Source organism: Kogia breviceps, chromosome X (genome assembly GCF_026419965.1).
Source record: "Kogia breviceps isolate mKogBre1 chromosome X, mKogBre1 haplotype 1, whole genome shotgun sequence".
NCBI lineage: Eukaryota > Metazoa > Chordata > Mammalia > Artiodactyla > Physeteridae > Kogia > Kogia breviceps.
In genome coordinates, this window is record NC_081330.1 from 28,888,428 (window position 1) to 28,912,100 (window position 23,673).

Below are 23,673 nucleotides of genomic sequence, written 5' to 3' on the forward strand. Positions count from 1 at the left end.
GCCTGACACGTTCCGATGAAGAGTTGACTGTGAGGAAGAATACTACTGAATCTACAGGTGCAGCGCATGGTGCTGATGAGCCACAAGGTGAGACCCAGAGTTTCATTTTGGGGTCTACAATAAAGAGAAAAGTCAGGGTACAGTCAGGAAGAAGGAAGTAGCTTTCCCTCTTCCTCTGTCTTAAGGAGACTGCTTTTCTTTTCCAAGAGGACAGTCTTGCTGTCAATTCAGACTGTGTAAGTGATAACCCCTGACTCTGATACACTTCTCAGAATATAATATACAAAGCAATAAGACCTACACAAAAGTTGGGCAAATGACTAAGACTTTGAAACAGTGAATTATTGCCAGTTAATAAATTTCAGCTACAGAGAAGGGAAATCATTCTTCAGAATCCCTGTACTTCCATATGAAAGTGTAGGGTCTACCATCTTTTTGCTGAAATTAAGTTGCTACTGTCTATGAGTCAATAAAAAGCCCAAAAAACTGAAAGCCAATAGAAGACCTAAAGGGCGTGGACTGTAAGAGTTCAACATTTAAATGAATATAGAGTAACGAAAGTGAAATATTTACTGGACTTGACAAAGTAACTAGAATACATTCATTGAGAAGGACCAAGAAGCAGATATTTTTCAGAATAAAATGAATATGACTTTACAGACACCATGCAGCATGACTTTACATTTACAAAAGATAAAGAGGAGATGTGACTGTATGCTAGTCATTAAAAATTTGCTTTTAAAAATCAAAAAGCAAGAACAGAAGACGGAAAAACCTAATCAACAAAGATCAAATATTTAGCAAGCAACGTCAACATTTATAAGACATGGGGGAACTATGAAGTTCTCAAGAAACAAAGCAGTTATGGTTTTACCCATGACATGAAAAAAGCAGCCAGTGGCTTGTCACTGGTTAACACTGTATGTGGTATGTGGGCGTGTGTGCACATGTGTACTGGGGTGGAGGAGAGAAGAACTAGCCAACGATGCATCTCCCCCTCCTCCTTCCTTCTCTCTCTCCCCCTACCACCTTCCTTCTTACTTTCCCTGGGCTGTGGTGGTATTCAACTACTTTTTTCTTTTTCTTTCCATTTTTTTTTTCTTTCCATGTTGCCTCTTGGGCCTTACAAAAAAAAAGACAAATTTATTGAGTGAATTCATGTGCCATAAAACTCACCCATTTAAATAGTGCCCAATACAGTAGTTTATGGTACATTTTTAAACTTATAAAACCACCACAGTTTTAGAATATTTTCATCACCCTAAAAAAAAAATCCCATACATATTAGCAGTCACTTTCCACACTCCCCCACTTTTCACCTCGTGGGGAGACAAAAACAGTGAGCTGTGGCTGTAGTTATTAAGTGATCCATTATCTCCTGGAGTGAAATACCACCAGGGTTGAAAATGATTTCCCTTTACTGTTTTCTTTCCCCAAACATGGAGGCTTATCACATAGCTTCAATAATCTTTGATGTTTACTCTAAATCATACATTCTTAGAACTTGAAGATTCTAGTTATTTAAACTTGTTTTATTAATATACTTTAGAATTAACCATATCTAGCTTTTGATTTGTTTCAATGTTTCTAGTGAGTTAACTATCAACTTATTTTATGTTTTTATATGCTGCATTATTACAAAAAAATTTAATATTTACTAAAAAGGAAATTAAAAAATAGAAAGAGAAAATAAGTAAAATTTAACTACTGTATTATGATGATCAGAACCCAGGTGCTTTTATGTTCTCCATTCCTGCTTACTTTTTTTTTTTTTTTTGGAGCAAAAATAGAAAAGGGAGAAAGGAGGGAATTGTGTAAACAAATGTGATATCTTCTGACTTTACTTCCAGAGGGCATGCAGTTTATGAAAATGGTTATATTCTATCATATAAGATAAAGAGGAAATGGTAATACTAGGAAATAATACAATTATACACCAAGGAAAAGAGAACAGAGCCTGGAAAAGAACCTGACACTATGCAAAACTGTATAATGGTACTGCAAAAGATAACAACGACATTCCTTACCCTCAAAGAACCCTTCCTGTCTTTTTGTTTGCTTTTGATTTTCCAAATCCTGGGTAAAATAAAAGCTAAAGTGTTAACTATGACACTGGCTATTGTTATTTTCTTCTGTTTACATCGGTCATTTAATGCATTATATGCTCTGCATGAAAGAAGTGTTTAGCACTTCTAAAACTATTGCCTCACTTTAGAAACTAATTTTTAAATTTTAAAAAAAGTTATTTCAAAGAATCAAACCTGTGTGACCAAAATGAACCTATTTTAAGTTAAAATATAGGAACATTCTGAGGTCAGAGTCTTCAAAGTTCTGTTTCTAATGTGCATGTGTTCTACATGCAGATGATGGTCAAATATTTGTTGCATGAACTTGTAAACCTGTGAGGGTGAAGTACAGTCCACGATTAATATGCTGGTAGCTCACCTTCAGAAATCATTTTTACTATATACAAATAGCACATCAAGAGGCTTCTGATTTCATACTGATCCAATCGGTTATACTGAGATACACTACTCCTTGCAGAACTCTGCCGAGTCTGTAATACAAACATAGGACTTTTGTGAAACAATATTGGTACTGTAGCTTCCCATAGCCTTTAACTCAATATCTGTTTTAACCATTAGTCCTGTTTGGGAAAATTCTAAGCATAAATCCAAATTTTATATCACATTTGTAAGGTAAATGGGCTGACTCTTCTTTGCTACCGTACCTAATAATATCACTGGAAGTTACCTTGCAGTCTTCATCAAGATATAGCCATGAATATACTGTGTATGTTTCATTTCCATAGGTCCTGTGTTTTAGTAAGAGAACATTTTGAATAATCATATGTGGCTATTCCAGGAAAAATAGCTTTTACGTCAAGGAGAAACTTAACTAAGGTACATCGAAGCATAAGAAACATTTTAAACTCTTTAACTTCAATCTCTCCTTAGAGTTTATTAAAATCCAACGTCTAAATAATAGGTCAGAAAATCTATCTTAAAAAATGGGCTTAGGGCTTCCCTGGTGTTGCAGTGATTGAGAGTCCGCCTGCCGATGCAGGGCACACGGGTTCGCGACCCGGTCCGGGAGGATCCCACGTGCCGCAGAGCGGCTGGGCCCGTGAGCCATGGCCGCTGAGCCTGCGCGTCCGGAGCCTGTGCTCCGCAACAGGAGAGGCCGCAACAGGAGAGGCCGCAACGGGAGAGGCCACAACGGTGAGAGGCCCGCGTACCGCAAAAAAAAAAAAAAAAAAAAAAAAAAAAAAAAAAAGGGCTTAATGACATTACAAGACAATTTTACTAAGGAGGACCCAGTAATACTTCAAAATTAGAGCCTCTACAAAGTAGTGATTTAGTGACTTTTGTTAAAATATCAGTTAAGCATGACAAGATCTGACTTATTTGGGGATTTGTATGAATACAGCAATGACAATCTCCTAACGAATGTACCCTTGTTAGAAACCAATACTTTCAGCTGAGCTAACCTGGGCTGGGGATATATATTTACTAATGTAGGATTCACCAAGAACTTCTACTTGGAGCAAAACATCTAGGTTCTGAATGCTTGCTAGCTGTGTGACTGCTGGCAAGTCATTTAACCTCTTTGTCCTTTATGTGCCTTACCTATGACAGTGTCTGTTGTCTTAATTCTAAATGGTGTGAAATAAGAACCTTTATGATTAAATTACTAACTATGCAAAGACTCAATGGAGTATATAGTCCAGTGGTTCTCAAGGGGTGGTTCCCAACCAGTAGCATCAGCATCACCTGGGAACTTAGAAATACAAATGAGCAAGCCCCCAGACTGACGGAAACAGAAATTCTGTGGATGAGGCTCAGCTATCCATTTTCATAAAGTCCCCCCAGATGCACCCTAAGAATGCCATGATCTAGGAGAAAAAGTGCCGGAATTAGAAAACCTGGGTTCAGGCCTGGCCCTGCCATAGTTGTGTGGTTGTCCTAAGTCCCAGTCCCAGTTTTAATTTGTAAATTGAGAGCTGGAATTTATTATTTTTATGGACCCTTCTAACTCTAATTTTATGTAGCAGCGTGACAAGGCTTTACTGGTCTAAAGTGAGGCTTCTCTGTCTCAAGGCAGACATATCCCAAACTTTAATGTTAGGCTTGAAATAATTTGATGGAAGAGTTAGAGAATATATTGTGATTAAGTGATTCTGGGATGCTGAGATCATCAATTTGGGGACCTAATTTTTCTTCTCCCATGTTAATGTCATTACTCTATTACAAAAGAATAAAAAGCTGAATCCTGCCAGGGAGTGATTTAAGTGACAAGGTACATTAGGCATTTTAAACTTGAACCTTGCCTCTCTAGAACAGGTTTACAGAGTGCTAGGGTTAAAGGAGGTATTCAGAGTTGGAACTCTTAAAGATGAATGCCTTATCCTCTATAAACAGTTTTAAAATATCCAAGTAGCAGCTGCCAGGATAGGAAGGAACTGCTACAACATCCAAGAGTTATGGGATGCTTTTTACAGATCCAGTACAGACTACAGGAGAGTAGAGAGAACCCTATTTGCATAAAAAGAAAGACTGCTGTAGCTTAACACATCACTAGGGTTATCCTATATATTTAGGTTCTTACATTTTCACCAGTGCTGCCGTGATCTGGAAATCCTGTTGCTCCTTCTGGGATGAGGGAACCTCTCGAATCTTCCCTCTTAATTCCATGTCCATTTGGAAAAGACCCATAAGCTGGAAAAAAGCCAAGTCCTTGTTAGCAACAGAAGGAACTGTCAAAAATATTTTTAAAACTAAGCACTGGGTTAATTTAAGTAAAGACATATTTTAGGAAATAGATCATCTAAAATGTGAAGTTTATATATTACATCAAAACACTGTAAGAAGCCAAATAAAGGGTAAGCAGTTTTTTTTCCTTGAAACACTTTAACATGTATGAAACTACAAGAAATTCCTTGCAAGTCATAAAATAAAGGCAAACAATTAGATAATTTTATAGATAAGGAAAGTCTGGCCCAGAAAAAGGAAGTGTCTTGTCCAGGACTGGAGACAGAGGATTGGAAACCAGTGTTTTTCTCATTATCCTTTATTTTCTTAGTATACTAAGCTAAATATTATACAAGCTGAGACAAGGAAACCTAAGCAAAGAAATGTGGCTGCAAGTGTGAGTCAGATTTTAATTAAACTTTAGTAGAGATTGTGCTATGTAGAGTTTTTATTATGAAATATTTCAAAAATACAGAGAAGTATAGGGTACATTTCTAAACAGCCATGCCACATATAATCCTTAAAGGACTTTTAATTACCGGTGTCTTTGTCAGCGCTCAGACTCCCTCTACTTGTAGGTGAAGCGAAGCCACATGCAAACTCATCTCTGGATGCCTGTAACACAGTGTGATACTTCTGTCATTTACATACATTTGTACACTAGGATAAGAAATCGGAATTAACAATGAGATGGTACCCTCATTTTAAACAATGCTCACTGTGAAAGTCTAAATCACATATCAGTATTGGTATTTAGGGGACATCTCTTTTAAAAATGGATCCTGGTACACTGTTACAACCATGACCTCTGGCAAAGTGACACAACTCTAGGTGGCTGGTAAAAGCTGCAACTGGTGTGATCTAAACATGGCTCCATCCTCCTCCTTGAGGCAAGGGCAATACTAGAAGGAGAGGTGTGACCAGAGGCCTTACAAGATCTTGAGTTGCAAAAGAAAGAGCAGATAAGTAAAGTATTTCCAGATATCACTGTCAAATGCTGTGGAGTAAGCATAAGCATGAGTGACTGTGTTTGTGAAGAAAGGCTTGCTTGACACCCAGGTAGGTGATAGAGCATCCACATTCAGCTGACTTACATAACTGGGGGCTACAGGCAATCAAGAGAGGCTTAAAAGCAGCTTCCTCAGGAACCCAGGGTAGGCTTGACAAACCTATGGACATTTATTATGGGGAATTTCCAAAGGAAGCTGTAAAGGACACAGTTTCACCTGCCACCCAACAATGTGACTTGGCTACTGAACATGTGAAGGTGATCTTGGGCCAGACAGAACGTGGAGTGGGGGTGGGGCGGGAGTTATTAGTCCCACCGGACAGACTGTAAAGTATACACAACATTTTAAAATGGCAGTTGGTAAAATGGAGCATGTCCAGAAGACTCCAACCAAGAAATGTAAAGGGTTTGAAACAACCAATGATGAAGTGGAGCTATCTGGCCTGGAGAAAAATTTAGAAGGGACAAGTGTGAAGGGGTATCACGTGGAGGTAGAAATGGATGTGTTCTATGCATCATGAGAAGGCAAAACTAGGACCAGTGGATAGAAAATCTTGTAGATCTAATGTGAGAAGGAAAGTTTTAATTGCTACTATGGCAAAAGGTTGTTTGGCCAAGTGGGAGACTGATCACCTCCAAAGTTCCTTTCAACTCTAAGATTCTAAGGGGAGAAAAAAGCACAGACCAACTGTGATGAGTTAAAAGCCACTCACCAGGAAGTGCTGAAAGGAGGCTGTCAAAGAGAGGGAGAAGCAAAGGAATACAGTTTAATCCCTGGTGCCTAACATTTTGCAAAGTGAATGTTTTGTTCAGTTTTCCGATTGAATAAATATATGAACGCATGTAACAGCAGCAAATCTTAAAAAGAAAACACTGAGCACAGAGGATTCTTGGTGTTCTCTTGGACCTCGTTACTCAAAGTGTGGTCCTTAGACGAGAAAAAGCCAAGAGACTGTTTGAAACGCATAATCTCAAGCACCACCCCAGGGCTACTACATTAGAATCTCTGTCTCCATCCCCCAGGTGATCCATATGCACATTAAGATTTGAGAAGCACTGCTCCAGGAAAAAGTATAAATTCAAAATGTTGTAAAAGATGCACTATTGAGACCATACAGCATATGACCCTAATTCCGAATACAGTCGATAAAACAGCATAAAATGCCAACAGAAACACATTACTACTTACAGAATTAGGCATGGCTGCACAAGAATACAAGGTATCTCGACCTGCTAATCGCTGTATATTTTCCAAAAGCAGTCCAACAAATGGGAGGTACAATTGTGCTATTTTGGCTTGTTGGTTCTGAAAAATAATTATCAAAAGCTTAATAGATATATAATATGCCTATATTACAAATAAAGTTGGCTCCATCTATCCGTTTAAACACTAAAAGCAAAGCTAATATGCATAACAAATTAGTGAAGCATGAGTCTATTTATAATTCACAGTCTCAAAACTAACTGCCACACCACTTTGTTGGTATTTGAATTTATATACAATATAGAGTCGGAGGACATCCCTCAAACATCACTACATAATAGGCAGACGTTTATTTTTTTTAATAGCAGATCATATTAGTCCTGCTCTTTAACTCCAGCGAGGGCTGAGTTTGATGAGAGCAGGGAGCCTGTCTGTCTTGTTCACTGCTCCACCCCCAGTGCCTGGGCACACAGGATATGGTCAATATACATTAGCTGAATGAATGAGTAGATGGAAGAAGTAAAAATAAAAAATGGTGAATTACTGTGTTCACTCAAGAAATATGTCTTGGGCTTCCCTGGTGGCGCAGTGGTTGAGAGTCCGCCTGCCGATGCAGGGGACGCGGGTTCGTGCCCCGATCTGGGAAGATCCCACATGCCGCGGAGCGGCTGGGCCCGTGAGCCATGGCCGCTGAGCCTGTGCTCCGCAGCGGGAGAGGCCACAACCGTGAGAGGCCCGCGTACAGCAAAAAAAAAAAAAAAAAAAAAGAAAGAAAGAAATATGTCTTTGCTTTGAGTAAAGCTGCAATTAAAATAACGTGATCTTGGCCCCCTACATCAATTATACAACTTGGGAGATTGATATATTTGTAAATATGCAAGTGAAGCTGGCCACTGGTCATCTTAATGAATGTGGTACCTCTCTTATACAAATTTATTTATTGCTTTTCTCAGCTATAGACATTCCTCACCAGATATGTACATACATTCAAACCAGCCAAACCAGTGGTTGTGGTGGCACAAGAGTTGCCCTCCGTATTTTAGGACTTTGGGAGGTTTGTCTGTAGACTTAGATAAGGCCTCTAGGGTACAATGGTTAACCTATAGAATACAGATCAATAGTGTCTCATAGTTGCATTTATTCTTGAAATTGAACAATTTTTCATATGCTAATTGTCCATTTGTACTTCCTCTTTTATATGAGTTTCAGGAACTCTTAACAGACCTACTTCTAATACACAACCCTAATCAGTAATAGTCTCTATCACTAGGAGATTCTGGTCCAGTAGGTCTGGGCTGGGTCCCAGGAATCTGCCCCAGATGGTGCTGATGTGCACTGAGGTTTGAGAACCACTGATCTAGTTCAATTTCCTGCTCAAGGCAGGAACAGCCCTTACCTGTATCCTTGACAGATGGTTAGTTTTTAAACTTCTTAAACACTCCAGCCCTGTCAGAGGTTCTATTAGAAAAATCCTTTAGCAGTTCGTAAGTTCTACCTGCTAGGTATAGTCCACTTCCACTTTACATGGCAACCCTTTAAATATTTGGAGACAATTACCACAAATTATCTTAATTCACTCTTCACGAGGCTAAATAGCTGTTACTACTTTCCTTTATTCTTCATATGGCTTTGATTTCAAGAGTTTCCACCATCATCATCACCCTTTCTCGGCAGTTCTCTAATTTTCCTGGGTCCCACTTAAGATTTGAGAGGCAGTATAGTCTAATGGTTAAGAGCACAGATTTTGAATTTTAGACACATGAATTCCAGCTCTCCTGTTACTAGTTACTTGATTGTGATCAAGTCACTTAACCAGTTTTCGCTTTAGTAAGATGGGGATAATAATAGTGACATTAATTCATGTAAGCTAATGTTTAATACAGTGCCTGGCATATAGTAAGTCCTCAAGAAATTTTAGCTACTATTATTAATATTATAGCTTCTCGATGGGAATTCATTTTAGTGCTGATAGTGAGTGATCACTAGGGAAGGAGATACTACACCTTTCTCAGGTGAACAGGAACACAGGAAAGCATGCAGTCAGGGCAAATATATTAAAAGTTTTGTCTGCACAAAAGACAGAAAACCATCTAAGAATCTATTAACAGAAGACAGTTTAGATAAATAGAATAAAGTATATCCATATGATGGAATACTATGCAGATATTTAAAAATACAGTAGATCAAATCTTCAGGCTTTATTGTTAAGTGACAAAAGAAAAATGCATAATGGTTTCTATTATATATTTATATATATACATATATATCGCATATTGGCTTGTGCATGCATAAAATAGAAGTTTATATAAGAAACTAATAACAGTAGTTGCTTCCGGAGAGAAGAATTGAGGCATGGAGGTAAGGAATGGGAGAGAGGCATTTTGATTCTTTTTTTTACCATGTGTGTAAGATTACCGTAAAAAAAAAAAAAAAAAAAAAAAAAGGAAAAAAAAATCTGCCCACAGTCCAAGCAGAAATTGCAATTCTTAGGTGTCAACATCACTTGTAGTGGGTATAGGAACTAATACAGACCCCAGAATAAATGTTAAATGTTGGATATTCTTCTTCTGAGTAGAAAAGATGTCTCATGGTATTAGGAGGGCTCCCAAAGCAGTTTTTGAGTAGCACATAATAGGGACCAGTGACATCTCCATAATTTCATTAGAGGAGAGGCTGAGGAAGGCAACATGGTTCGAATGGGGGGGGTGGTGACTAGGAGATCTAGTCTCAAAGCAGTCTTTCCACAGGAAGAATTTTTTTTCTTGACTGCATTTTTATTTGGGGTCACTTTGGGGGACCCAATGGAAATGATAGGGGCTTAAAGCTCCCCTCTCTGGGGCTTCCCTGGTGGCACAGTGGTTGAGAGTCCGCCTGCCGATGCAGGGGACACGGGTTCGTGCCCCGGTCCGGGAGGATCCCACATGCCGCGGAGCAGCTGGGCCCGTGAGCCATGGCCACTGAGCCTGCGCGTCCGGAGCCTGTGCTCCGCAATGGGAGAGGCCACAACAGTGAGAGGCCCACTTACCGCAAAAAAAAAAAAAAAAAAAAAAGCTCCCCTCTCTGCCCGCATCTTGGCATCATCATTAATGGTGAACATGTTTTAAGTGAATGTATCAACATTTGACAAATGACCTCTTACTCAGGCCACCTGTGAAGTCTTTGGACCAAACAGAGAAAGGGAATGAAGCAGGTCCATGAAGCAAAGTTTTACTGGGGAGAATCCTATACACACTTAAAACCTGTCAGAAGATTTTGAACAAAGAAAGGGGTTTAGAAATTACTGAAAGGGTAATGAGGCTGGCATCTCAATCTTTCCCATAGTCTAAAACCTCAAACACTCAAAGAGGCAGAGTGTTATTTACAGATAACAACAGTGATGTGTGTGTGTGCATATGAGTACATATACTGCTCTCAGAATTTTAAGAAGTAAATAATGTGCACATATGTGATATAAAATATTTAAAATTCTACCTCTAGGTAAGACACTAGTGAAATCTGATATTCCTTCACTTTCATCTGAGGAGGCAGGGGAAAAAATACAACTTCCTGCTTTAAGAACAGGAACTTCATTTTGTACTTTTCCCACAAATTCTTTGAAATCATGGCTAAAGACATTTTCCTCCGCTACTACTAGGTACAAACAGAGCCCAGTGGTAACTGGCATTTTTAAAGCTTTGACAAAGCTTGGTTGGAATGGATGACTTTAAGATATCTTTTCATTTAGATATATTATACCAGTTAACTTACGTTAAGTTAATATCAACATTCACACACACACACACAAAGTGGCACATAATAGAGCAAACCACACTAAATGGGAGTATGTTATTATAATTATAATGTGGAAAAAACAATGCAAACTGCAGTAAGTAATAACATCTGAAAGCTAAAGAGTTTAAATCTACTTTAGGATAGAATTATATGAAGAAAACTAGCAAAATTTGTAAGTAAAACAAATCTTCATAATTAAAGAAATATAATTGGATGTAGCTGGCAGGCATTTTCTGTTTTTTAAGGACAAATGGGAATACTGTAGAAAAAGAATAAAATCCATTTCCAAGTCAGCTTTCCAAAGTAATTACAATAATAAATGACATGGTAATTTTATTTAAATTTGAATGTAAAACAAAAGGACGAATTCTTAATTATGAAACAATGTTACCTTGAGCCAGGTAAGTAAGTTAGGTTATTCTAAATCCATACAGTTTGCCATCTACTTTTTGAAGCCCTTAGGGTATAATGTTTTTTGGTTTTTGTTTTTTTGCAGTACTCGGGCCTCTCACTGTTGTGGCCTCTCCCGTTGCGGAGCACAGGCTCCGGACGCACAGGCTCAGCGGCCGTGGCTCACGGGCCCAGCCGCTCTGCGGCATGTGGGACCCTCCCGGACCGGGGCACGAACCCGTGTCCCCTGCATCGGCAGGCGGACTCTCAACCACTGCGCCACCAGGGAAGCCCCATAGGGTATAATGTTAATAAGATTTGAATATACCCTCCATCCCCATATATTAAGTTAAAGGTGCGGCAAAAAGCAACTGCAGCTGTGGCCTGCACACACAGACAGTGTGTAATATATGTAAGGTTTACAGCCACACCTACATTTTTTCAGTAAGAAGAAAAACTTCATATTACATCTTTTATATTGGATATACTTAATGTGTCATTATTAATCACTTAATAATTAACAATAACATTTATTTAGGGAGATATATTTAAGGATCTATATTAAGGTGTGTATTTGAAAGAGTGCACATGACTATACTCATATATGATTTTTTTAAAAAATTCTAGTTTATGTAACAAATCATGAAGCAGTTGTGCTGTTCTTTACACATGATTTGAAAAACCAGTGTTCTTCAACCGTATTTTTAAAACCTAATCATTTGAAACGGAAACAAAACGTATTTGTAAAAATAACTTCATCAAACCTCCCGTTATGTTCCTTACTGAAAACTTCACCTTGAACATAAAATCTTCTTAGAAACTAACTAATGTGATACTGATGATGATACGAACATCCTTACCTTGTGCTGGTATCTAGTGTCAAATGCATGTTTTATCAAAAGATTCTTTATGACAGAGATAGCTGTATATCTGATCTCATAATTGTCTTGAAGAGCAGTGGAGGTTTCCCTCAGAAGTAGACCAACCAAGAAGTGATGCTTGCAATACTCATCTGATAAACTGTATTCAAGATTTGAATCTGCAGTATAATGAAATTTAAAACCCATTTATAAAAATATTCAAAAATTACTTTAACATTAAAGCACTATATTTATTACTTAGTCATATGTGACCATGCTAGCAAGAACTATATTGTTGTTATTAACAAATATGAACAATTCTTTTATCATATAGAATAAGCATGCAAAATTTTACAAGATACGAGCACTCATCATTGGGGCTAGATGATAGCCTTAATGATAATTTCAGTCGGTAAGATAGTCCCTAGAATTCTTTGTTTTTCGAGATGCTTTTCAAATCTTAGAAATCTTAGGATAAAACCTAGAATGAAAGAATACTGTAGTTGGCGATGTTTTAACACATTTCTTCATATCTGAAGAGATTTAGTTACAGCTACAAATTGGAGTAATTCTCTACAGCAATACTTGATTCACTTATCTGTTTATATTTGTAAAGTAGGAAAAGGAAGAGAAACTAGACTACTGAATCACTGTAACAGTATTAACTATCGACTGTTTTAGTAAATGTTATATACTGGCCCCAATACAATGGGGTCCAAGAACCATAAGAAAAACAGCCTCATCTCACTCAAATACATCACACGAATACAAATCTTTTATTTCATAAAATTACCGCTTTGAACTATTTCTTTCACTTCCTTTTAGATCCTCAGTCCATTTTAAATCCCAGCTGTTAATATCCTGGTTGGGACTTGCCTTATAAACTGATTGGGTCACAGTCAGAAGGGACTGTGACCAAGTTTAGTAATCCCTACGGTAAATTTCTACTATCTTTATTTCCTCTCCCGTACCCTTTAATTTTAGTTAGGTCATAAAGCTGAAGGACATGTTTTCCATTTCTTTTCTGGCCTCTTAAGCACTTAATATAATGCTATATATTCAGTTAGGACTTAATAAATGCTAAATCAGATTTAATCCTAAATCCTCATCCCTTCTTTTCTCTGAATTCCTCAAGCCATCAATAAATACTGGGGGAAGTATCGGAGCTATACATGCTCCGAATCTAATAAGGGAGCGGTTGAATAGGGGTGCTTGGGTTTTTAAATATTTTTTTCTCCATTTTCACTGGCTGGCATTCAAGCACTGAAACTTTTTCTGCCATCGGTCACGCACTTTTGTGAACCCCAACCACTTTGTATGCACAAGAACCAGTACGGGCTAACCCAAGTGGCCTTCTCTGGGTCGACTTTACAATGGTAGTAAGGTTTTTTTACTTCAGGGGTTTGAATAAATCCAATCAGGTAGTTTCAGCCAACCTCCAAAACTGTGGCAAGCCCGGCAGAGATGAGACACACTTAAAGAACAGCTACCCTCTAGCCCCCATGCTGGCTTGAGCCAAAACTTGTTTTCTGAGGACGGTGTTTTAAAGTTGATTCTTCTAGCAATCAACACTCAAGCTGATTTTAAGAGTTAACAAATACACCACCTCCTAGGTCTTCCGGGTACATTAACTAAAGCCTCATCTTGGCTAGGGAGGATTTAAAAAGCAAACAAAGCCCCCATCCATCTTAGCTATTCATGAAATCAATTGTTTTTAAAGACAGCAAACTACTTTAGAGTGAACCGAGTTAAACCTACCTACTGAAGTCAAACGGTCCACCGCAAATGAAAAAAAATCTAATTAATATATGAAAAGAAAAGGGACAAATAAAAAACATAGTAACATAAGAATAGTGCTACACAACAAAGCATTCAATAAAACTAGCAATGGACATAACTGAAGGCATTTCATCAATTTAATACATACATATCACTATTTTACTCTGCCTTTATACTTCTCTGTTGATGTTCCATTCAGCAGAAATGTATTTATATGCTTTTTTCTTAATTCAGTCTCACATAAGAGTCCAAACAGTACTACAGAGAGCAATTTAACTGGTATCTGACATCTGTGTTTAAGCAGCAATCTATGTAACACACCTAATTTCTTCATACTATGAATACTACCACTGCCACTATGAAGGAAATGCCGAGTACCATTAACAAACCTATCTGCAGATAGTAACAATTCTGACATTACCTTTAGATTGACTGGTTTAACTAGAAAACGTTATACTATACTAGCGCTAGCCAAAAAAAGGAAAACACAATTCCTAATGATGGAAAACACAAATACATACCTTGAACTCGCTGAAGTTTAGGTTTTGCAAATGCCATTGGCAAATTCAGAGGAATGTAATGTTCGTGATTGCAAACTGTTTGCAGAAATTCAAACTTGTATTCAGCCAGGACCTAAACACAAAGAAATTATACAAGAACTCCTATTTAGTAGTCATTTACTATTTTAATAATTAAATACAGTGCATTAATTTTCAAAACAGAAGTGTTTAGCATTTTAGGCATACCTTAAAATGTGACCAGTGCAGTAAAGAGTTAACGTAGCAGGTCCAAGACCTGCAGGTCCAAAACACTACGCCTTAAAAAGGCCTGCTTACACAGTTGGTCATTGGCTTGCATTTGGGAAAGTGGATTTTTTAAAATGATATGTTTCAGGTATACAACATTATAATTTGACATCTGTATACACTACAAAGGGATCATCGCCACAAGTCTACTTGCCACCCATCAGCATACAGTTTACACCCCTTTCACCAATCTGCCCTGCCCCCACAACCTCTTCCCCTCTGGTAATCACTAATCTGTTCTCTGTATCTATGAGTTTGTTTGGGGTTTTGTTTTTGTTCATTTCTCTTTCTAGATTCCACATGTGAGTGAAATCATATGTTATTTGTCCTTCCACCTGACTTATTTCACTTAGCATAATACTTTTAAGGTCCATCCATGTTGTAAAATGGCAGGATCTCATTCTTTTTTTTATGTTTGAGTAGTATTCCATTTTATATATAATATATACACATACAAAGACACACACAAACTTACACACATATATACCACATCTTCTTTATCCATCCATCCACTGATGGACATTTAGGTTATTTCCATATCTTGGCTACTGTAAACGATGCCACAGTGAACATAGGGGTGCGTATCATTTTGAATTAGCGTTTTAATGTTCTTTGGATAGATACCCAGAAGTGGAAAAGTTGGGTCAAATTATGGTAGCTCTATTCTTAATTTTTTGAGGCATCTCCATACTGTTTTCCACAGTGGCTACACCAATTCACAGTCCCACAAACAGTGTACGAGGGTTCCCATTTCTCCACATCCTCTCTAACATTTGTTATTTCTTGTCTTTTTGATAATAGCCGTTCTAACAGATTATGAGGTGATGTCTCATTGTGGGTTTTTGGTTTTTTTTTTTTTTTTTTTTTTGGTACGTGAGCCTCTCACTGCTGTGGCCTCTCCCGTTGCGGAGCACGGGCTCCGGAGACGCAGGCTCAGCGGCCGTGGCTCACGGGCCCAGCCGCTCCGCGGCACGTGGGATCCTCCCGGACCGGGGCACGAACCCGTGGTCCCCTGCATCGGCAGGCGGACTCCCAACCACTGCGCCACCAGGGAAGCCCCTCATTGTGGTTTTGATCTGCGTTTCCCAATAATTTTTGCGTCTATGTTCATCACAGATATTGGCCTGTGATTTTCTGTTTTGTGGTGTGGGAAATTAGATCTTGAAACAAACACTTCCTACACGATAAGACTGTGCCTTCTGTGCCAGCCTGTTCAGCACTGTGCAAACCATGTGATTTATGGTGAACATCTGCTTTCCTGTCCTTTCCAAGACGCTGGAAATTTTGACCAGCCTCAAATACGTAACTAGCCCTCAACAAAACCCCTAAGCCCCGAGTCTCAAATGGGCTTCCCTAAAGAGAAATATTGCACACATGTGGCTCAATTTTCACTGCTGGAGGAGAGGATGTGCTCTATGTGGCCCTTCACAGGAGGGAGGGCACTCAGGAAGCCTGCACGTAGATTGCCAAGGACTCCACTTGATGTCTTTTCCCCTTATTGATCGAACTGAGCATCCTTTTTGTGTCACTGTAATGAATCTTAGCCATGAGTACGTCCTGTGAGTCATTCTAGTGAACCGTCAAACACGGGGTACTATTGGGGACCCCCAAAACACTACCCATTATTCCCTACTTTGAGGTGTAACTCTAGCCAAAGCACCTAAATGAAAACAGCAGTTCCAAATCCTCCAGAGGAGGATAAATGTCACCATTGTTCTCACACTCTAATGTCTGACACCCACTGCAGTTATGTCCTTATAACTTACCTTAGGATCTTTGGGGCTGAATCCAGATATATAGTCATTTATCAAATTGAAAACAAATCCTCTATCCATTAGTGTCAGACAGCGCTATGGAAACCAAATCAAAATGAACAGTTAGTTACATAATTCTAAAGGTCTGTCAAGTTTTTAAAATTCAAAAATTTTTAAATTTTTTCCACATTAAGGGGATGACATTCTCACTTTTACAGACAATAGAAAAACTTTCAGAGATTTAGGTGACCTTAAAGAGATAAAGGGGGACTTCCCAGGTGGCGCAGTGGTTAAGAATCTGCCTGCCAAGGCAGGGGACACGGGTTCGATCCCTGGTCTGGGAAGATTCCACATGCCGCGGAGCAACTAAGCCCGCGTGCCACAACTACCGAAGCCTGTGCGCCTAGAACCCGTGCTCCACGACGAGAAGCCACCACAATGAGAAGCATGCACACTGCAACTAGAGGGAGCCTGAGCGCAGCAATGAAGACCCCATGCAGCCAAAAATAAATAAATAAAATAAATATTTTTTTTAAAAAAAGAGAGAGATAAAGGGCAAATAACTTATCATTGGAATTGGGACTCAACTGTATAATTTTCAAACTAAGATATATATACACACACACAAATACATGTATACATATATATACACATATGTATATAAACCTATATATGCATATATATTGATATGTAATCTATTAGCTATACTGCCTCATTTCGGTTAACTCTCAAAGCTCAAAAGTGAACTGGAGGGTGGTTAGCGGGGCTTGCCTATGTGAACATTTCAGGCCAAAAGTGAAGTTTTTCTTTGGGTCCTGTGAAGCTTTGGCCTACAAAACATTCTTCCTCTGTGACAATCCTACTAGTTGTTCATATTTTCCTGCTATCACTCTCCTGATTAAGGCTTTCATTACCTTGCAACTGCACAACTGCAGTTATCCTCCAAACCTGTCTTCCTGCCACTAATCTTTCCATCCAACTGCTTCCAGATTAATCTCTAAGTCCTAGCCCTAATCATGTCACCTTTCTTCCCAAAAGCTTTCAACAGTTCCCTACTGCCTCTAATATAATTTCAAACTCCTTAGATTGGCATTCAAGGACACTCACAATCTTGTCCCAACCTACTTTTCCAGTTTTATCTCCCAATACAGCTCATCTACTTATTACCCACTCAAGATGCACTGTGCATTCCCACCTCCGGGCCTCTGCTCATGCCAGGTCTAGCTAGCAATTCTATCACTGCTTCTACATAATCCTGCCCATTCTTCAATGATGAAGCCCATTTTCATTAGCCACCTTGGTCTACAGGGCCCTTTAAACACTTTATACTAGCTTGTATCTTCCTTACTATTTTCCTGTTTTCACCTAGAGAGGACAATAGGAACGATCTCTTTTTCTTATGTTCTCCATGGTACCTACAGTAACCCTGTGAAATAGAAGGAACTCAGTATTTGATTAATCAGCCATTTGCATCTCACTTCTCATCTCTCCTTTCAACTTCCACTGCCTCATCACCTCTCACCTGGATTAATGAGGTAGGCTTATATTTATCTGTTCATCCAAAACCATTTTGAGGATCTACTGTGTTTGAAACAATGCATTACATTCTAGAGAAATATAAAGGTGAATAAGATATGGTCTTTAGTCTTGTCTAATGGTAAAGGCAAATAAACAAACAAATAATTAAAATACAGCACACGATAAAAAGTTATAGAAGTATGTAAAGGATGGGTAAACAACAGAAGGGGTGATCAGCCCTGTGTGGGAAGGTTAGGAAAGAGCTGAGCCTAAAAGATGAATGGACTCTGCCAGGGAGACAAGGGGGAAAGACTGGTCTTCTAACTGGTTGCCTTGACTCTGGCTTTTTCCTCACCTCTTCCAAAATCTTTGGTATATAGATAGCTCCATGGCATATAGCTCAGAATCTAAATCCCTTAGCCTGACATTCAAGGCCTTTCATCATCTGGCATCAGATGGTTATTTCCAGCTCTACCTCCACACATCCTAAACTCTGCACAATGACTTTCTTGCTCCTCCCCGAACAATTCTTGAACGCATATATCTCATCTTTGCTCGTGAATCCTCTACCTGAAACACCCTCAGCCCTGTCTTGGGGAACTATTCTAGTCTCTGTTCGTACTACCTGGTCCTAATCCCTCCCTTTCTTGGTTTCCTATTATATTTTGTTTGTATTTTCAGTATAGCAGTCATCCTACTTGATCTTGTACATGTATTTGAATATAGTTACAGAGATAGCCTCGCACATCTTTGGATTCTCACATAGAAGACAGACAAATGTTTGTTGCCTTGAATGAGGTAAATACTGCTATTAAATCGACTATGTTCTATTCCGTTTACAAAGAAAACTTGAAGTTTAAACTCCATGGAAGAAACAGAGATTTTATATTTCAAATAGTCTCATCTTTACTTTAAAAAGATATGTGGGTGTTTGGTTTTTAATACACAAAAGGGCTCATGTAATAGTGTTAAAACTTTATTTTAATTCTGGTAAAGAGAGGTCTTACATCAGAAAATCATGCTCTGGAGATCTGAAACCTAGTTGTGAATTTTTAATAAGAAAACAAGGGTATGTGAGATACTAAAACTGCTTGGGTAGATTATTGACTATGAGGTTCTTAAGATAAGGTTGAGACATGATGAAAGGCTGTGAGAAGATGGGGAGTGGAGAGAAGTAAAAACTAAGTGCATTACAAACCCATGCCCCTTCTCTGCAACAAATCAAATATTATAATTACCCACTTTCTAGAACAATCGCATTCCAGCATTGCCCCTCACATACGGAGAATAACAAAATACAGCAAGGAGAAATGTGCTATCTTTCATAAATATAGGAGTTTCTGATAGCTCTCAAAATAGTCTCACTGACCAAAATCAACAATTTTCATTTACATGTATTAGCAACAAGTAGATGGTGATTATATTAGCAATGTGTAGACTGTGCTTTAGTTCAAGAGTTACAAACTCAGAGGCCGACAGGGTCAGAGAAGCTATTTAAATGTATAAAGAGTGTCGGGGTACATTAAGGAGTGGTGGGGTTTGTGGCAACCTAGAAAGTACATGCCCCACCTAAAGGCATTCAAATTAATCTTTTTGAGAAACACCATGTAAAACCAGCAAGACGTGCCTTCTGGTTAAGCCACCTATGTGGGACCTCTGATTTAATTAATTAACCACTGGGGGTGGGGGATCAAACATGGATGTTTAACTGAACTGATGGATTAATCCACTCAAAAGTTTCTCCAGCAGCCTAGCTGAGTCTCTAGAAAGTAGGTAATTTTTTTTTCTTTGGCTTTAAAGACCATATTGGTGAAGAATAATTCCTTACCATGTTCTGGCTGCTTTTAACTCACCTTCAGGAAGCTAGCCAAACTATAATTGACGTTTCTGGACTCATCAGGAATCTCTGCATAGCGAATAGTCACGTGAGGAATTATTGCAAGAAGCAATGAATGTAAGACATGATGATATGCCTCAGAAAATCTCTGGCCTCTGGGAAGCTTAAATTAAATAGGCATAGAAAAAAGAGTTGCAAAAGATCTAAATCAATTGCTGTTTTTACTTTCAGACACATTCTGTATAAAAATGTGTTTTTAACTGGACTTTAATTTTTCTCCCAACTTAAAAATGACATGGCTAGTTCAGTGTATACTTTAGATCATTATAGGAACTATCTGGACCTCTAATATCATAACTGACTGAAATCATGAACGAGAGTAGGTCATTCTGACCCAACTTTGGAATCATGTTCCTGAGATACAGACACATCCATTTTTCATTCCATGTTTTTCCTGACACACAAAGTATACATGTATCCATGCATCTCAATTTCAGTAAACTTGCTCTGTGAAGATTCTGATAAAAATGATAAGTATGAGGTGAATATTTTTTACTTCACAAATCTTAGCTTTCAATTCCTATAGCTAAGAAAATGTCTTTGTACTTTCAAAAGAGTTTAACAATATGACTAAATGTATACAGCACATGCCAGGAACACATGTATTATTACATAAAGTGTTTGCAACTTTGTACATGCCTTCGACCTTTCTAAGAGAATGGTTCTTTCTTATTTGGTACTTGTTCTTCTTCCAAATGAATGTTCTGACATAGACATTTTAAAACCACAAGACAAAGGGAAAGCTTCAAAGATAATGCATTTAACATGGCAAATACCAAACAGGAAACAATCTATGTGGAAGAGTCTCTGACGATTAGACTTTGAAACCATATGAACTGTCAGATTTTTGCAATACATCCATTGTTTGTTTGCTTGTTTTAAGCAAAATTGAAGAAGCTAAGGGCTAAGAGTCCTTAAAATATAAAAGAGGATTTGCATGTCACAGCTACCTGTGAATAAGATTAGCCTTCTTTGTCTATGTTAAATATGATTCTTGAGCCTACTTACCTTAATTTTATTCTCTTCCAACAAGTATGTGGCCATAGACTTTGCAATAATTTCAAAGAAAAACCATGAGTACTAAAATAAACAAATAAATACAAATCAATCTTTAATAGTTACCCAAATCCTTGAAGCTTAGCAGAGGTTGACGAATCACTATGGATTTTGTCTCTGAACTTTAGTAACATTTTAAAGTGATCGCAATTGTCCAAGTCCCACAGGATACCTTCAAATTGTGTTGGCAAAAAGGTAGTAGTGTACCTTAGGGCTGGCTGGTGATATACAAAGGCTGTTTGGTGGGAATGTTTAACTCAGTGAGGAGGGGTATTATATCACTGACACTGCTTTGATTTGCCTACATGTGGTGATAAGAGCAAACCAACTTTTAGTTTATTTTAGTATTGCTTTTAAATTCTCTATAGACAATGAATCGTATTATGGCCTGCACCCAGTGGGGGACCCAACCCTGCCCTTGGTACAACACTGGGGCCAGCCCAAGTAGCAGAGGTGTTTGTGTAAGTGTAATTTGAAGGGTACAGAGAAGCCTCAAGCAGATACATCCTAAAATACCCCAAACTGAAATTCTACCACTATTAACAGGAATAGTAAAAACATGACAATAAGAAGAGCCACCATTTGAGTGCCTACTATGTGCCAGAAACAACATGTTAAATGCTTTGCTTATATTTTAGAAATGAGGAAGTGGAGGCTCAGGACTGCTAAATAACAGGCTCCAGGTCACAGAACTATTATGCAGTGAATAGAGGATTCTAGCCCAGGTCTATCTCCTCCAAAATTCTTTCTATTACACATTCGACTGTGGGCAGGATGCGGTGGGGAGGGTGAAGGGAATGAAGGAGGTTCTGTGGAGGACCTGGGGGAAAAGGATGTGTAGGTAAAGTGGTGAGGAAAAGGAAAGTCACATGAGGAAATGATGAAAGACTAGAAGTGAAATGGGAGGGTATCAAACAAGCATGTCTCTGGCTGCTTTTCTTGCCTGCCGTGTCCTGTGCCCTTACCTTTAGCAGTTTGTTTATTGCTAAAAAGTCTGCAGACTGTTTCAATACTGCTATCATCGTAGTAGCCAGGGTTTCATGTATCAGCTGGGCCTGAGGAGCACTGGGTTTTTCAGGTCGGAAGCTATACTACAATCAAAGAAAACGGGCCGTAAGACAAAATTCTCTCATAAGACAAACTGCTCAGAAAGAAAGCTTTACTCCACAAACCTTTATGAAGGATCTTAAATAATTATCCAAGCCTTCTTCATGGCACTTTGATACGATATGTAAGAGAACCCTGGAACAACATTCACAAAAGTCAGCACGTCAGGCTACAATTAATTAACCACTATAGTTTGATTGTTAGATAAAACCATCATACTTAACCCTAAAAATACTTAAGACTGCCTAAATAATTCAAGGTGAGATGACTGCATTAAATGTCATCTTAGTTTGGGTCTAACAGAGATTTCAGCATCTAACATGCTCAGGGTCTTGTAAAATATGTTTCCTGGTGCAAAAGGAGGATATTTTATTTTGGCAACCCAGATATTTCATCTCCTTTCTAAACCACATTTGAAGTATGGTCATAACTACAATATAGTAAAAAACAATAACAACAAAACCCTTCAGTAAGGTAAATATTGAAATCCCCTCTAGTGAGAATAAAAGGAAAAGAATAGAAAAAAATGTTAAGCATGACACAGATGGGGGAAAAGGGAAGGGAGAGGCAGAGCAGGTATAATGATATGAACTGAAATTGGAAGTAAACCTAAGATTCATAGAAAGTTTTAAAATTATGAGACCAGCAGTGGTTCTCCAACTTTAGCATGCCTCAGAAACACCTGGAGGGTAGAGCGCTCACCTCTCTCCCAGAGTTTCCCATTTTTTAGGTCTGGGGTGAAGTTCAATGATTAGCATTTTAAATAAGCTCCTAGGTGATATTGATGCTGCTGGTCTGGGGACCACTGGACTAGAATAATGCTTTTTTTTTTTTTTTTTTTTTTTTTTTTGCGGTACGCGGGCCTCTCACTGTTGTGGCCTCTCCCATTGCAGAGCACAGGCTCCAGACACGCAGGCTCAGCGGCCATGGCTCCGCGGCACGTGGGATCCTCCCGGACCGGGGCACGAACCCGTGTCCCCTGCATCGGCAGGAGGACTCTCAACCACTGCACCACCCGGGAAGCCCTAGAATAATGCTTTTTCAATTTGCAACCAGACTATGCCCAACAGCAGAGAAGAGCAAACAGTATGAAGGTGTGTGGAGCTTCAGCCCTGAGGCTCCAGAGAGGCTCAACAGACGTGGCAACAGTAGAAGCGGTAAAGCCAGCAACAGGCAGCACTGAGCTCACAATTTTTTGGAAAACTCCTGCTTTAATTTCAAAATTTAGGTGCATTTTGCATCCTACTCTACAATATATCCTTGTTTGTTTTCATATAAAAAGAACACTGCATTATTCTTTCGAGTACAATTTGATGGCCTAGGGCCACTCTGTCCAATGTGAGAGCCACAAGTCACAAGTGGCGATTAAATGAATTAAAATTAACTACGATTAAAACTTCAGTTCCGGGCTTCCCTGGTGGCGCAGTGGTTGAGAATCCGCCTGCCAATGCAGGGGACACGGGTTCGTGCCCCGGTCCAGGAAGATCCCACATGCCGCGGAGCGGCTGGGCCCGTGAGCCATGGCCGCTGAACCTGTGCATCCGGAGCCTGTGCTCCGCAACGGGAGAGGCCACAACAGTGAGAGGCCCGCGTACTACAAAAAAAAAAATAAAAATAAAAATAAAACTTCAGTTCCTCAGTTACACTAGCCACGTTTCAAGCGCTCAACAGCTGAATGTGGCTAATGGCCACCATATTGGAAAGCACAGGTATAGAACATTTCCACGACTGGAGAAAGTTCTATTGGACAGTACTGGTCAAGGGCAATGGT

General features: G+C 38.9%; 1 protein-coding gene across 5 annotated transcripts in view; it reads right to left on the reverse strand.

Annotated features, from left to right (window-relative positions):
* Positions 1 to 23,673, reverse strand: part of DOCK11 (dedicator of cytokinesis 11) — a 184,316-nt gene that overhangs the window by 53,556 nt on the left and 107,087 nt on the right. For 4 of the 5 annotated variants that reach the window (XM_059049650.2, XM_067023760.1, XM_067023762.1 and 1 more), the window contains 11 exons: positions 21,968 to 22,037; positions 21,761 to 21,886; positions 20,748 to 20,819; positions 19,696 to 19,842; positions 16,337 to 16,420; positions 14,286 to 14,397; positions 11,986 to 12,164; positions 6,950 to 7,066; positions 5,291 to 5,366; positions 4,609 to 4,718; positions 2,446 to 2,557 (listed from right to left, as the gene is read on the reverse strand). In XM_059049650.2, the coding sequence (XP_058905633.1) occupies positions 2,446 to 2,557; positions 4,609 to 4,718; positions 5,291 to 5,366; positions 6,950 to 7,066; positions 11,986 to 12,164; positions 14,286 to 14,397; positions 16,337 to 16,420; positions 19,696 to 19,842; positions 20,748 to 20,819; positions 21,761 to 21,886; positions 21,968 to 22,037 (1,205 nt within the window). The remainder of the gene's footprint in view (positions 1 to 2,445; positions 2,558 to 4,608; positions 4,719 to 5,290; positions 5,367 to 6,949; positions 7,067 to 11,985; positions 12,165 to 14,285; positions 14,398 to 16,336; positions 16,421 to 19,695; positions 19,843 to 20,747; positions 20,820 to 21,760; positions 21,887 to 21,967; positions 22,038 to 23,673) is intronic. The other variant, XM_067023761.1, reaches the window with a different exon arrangement.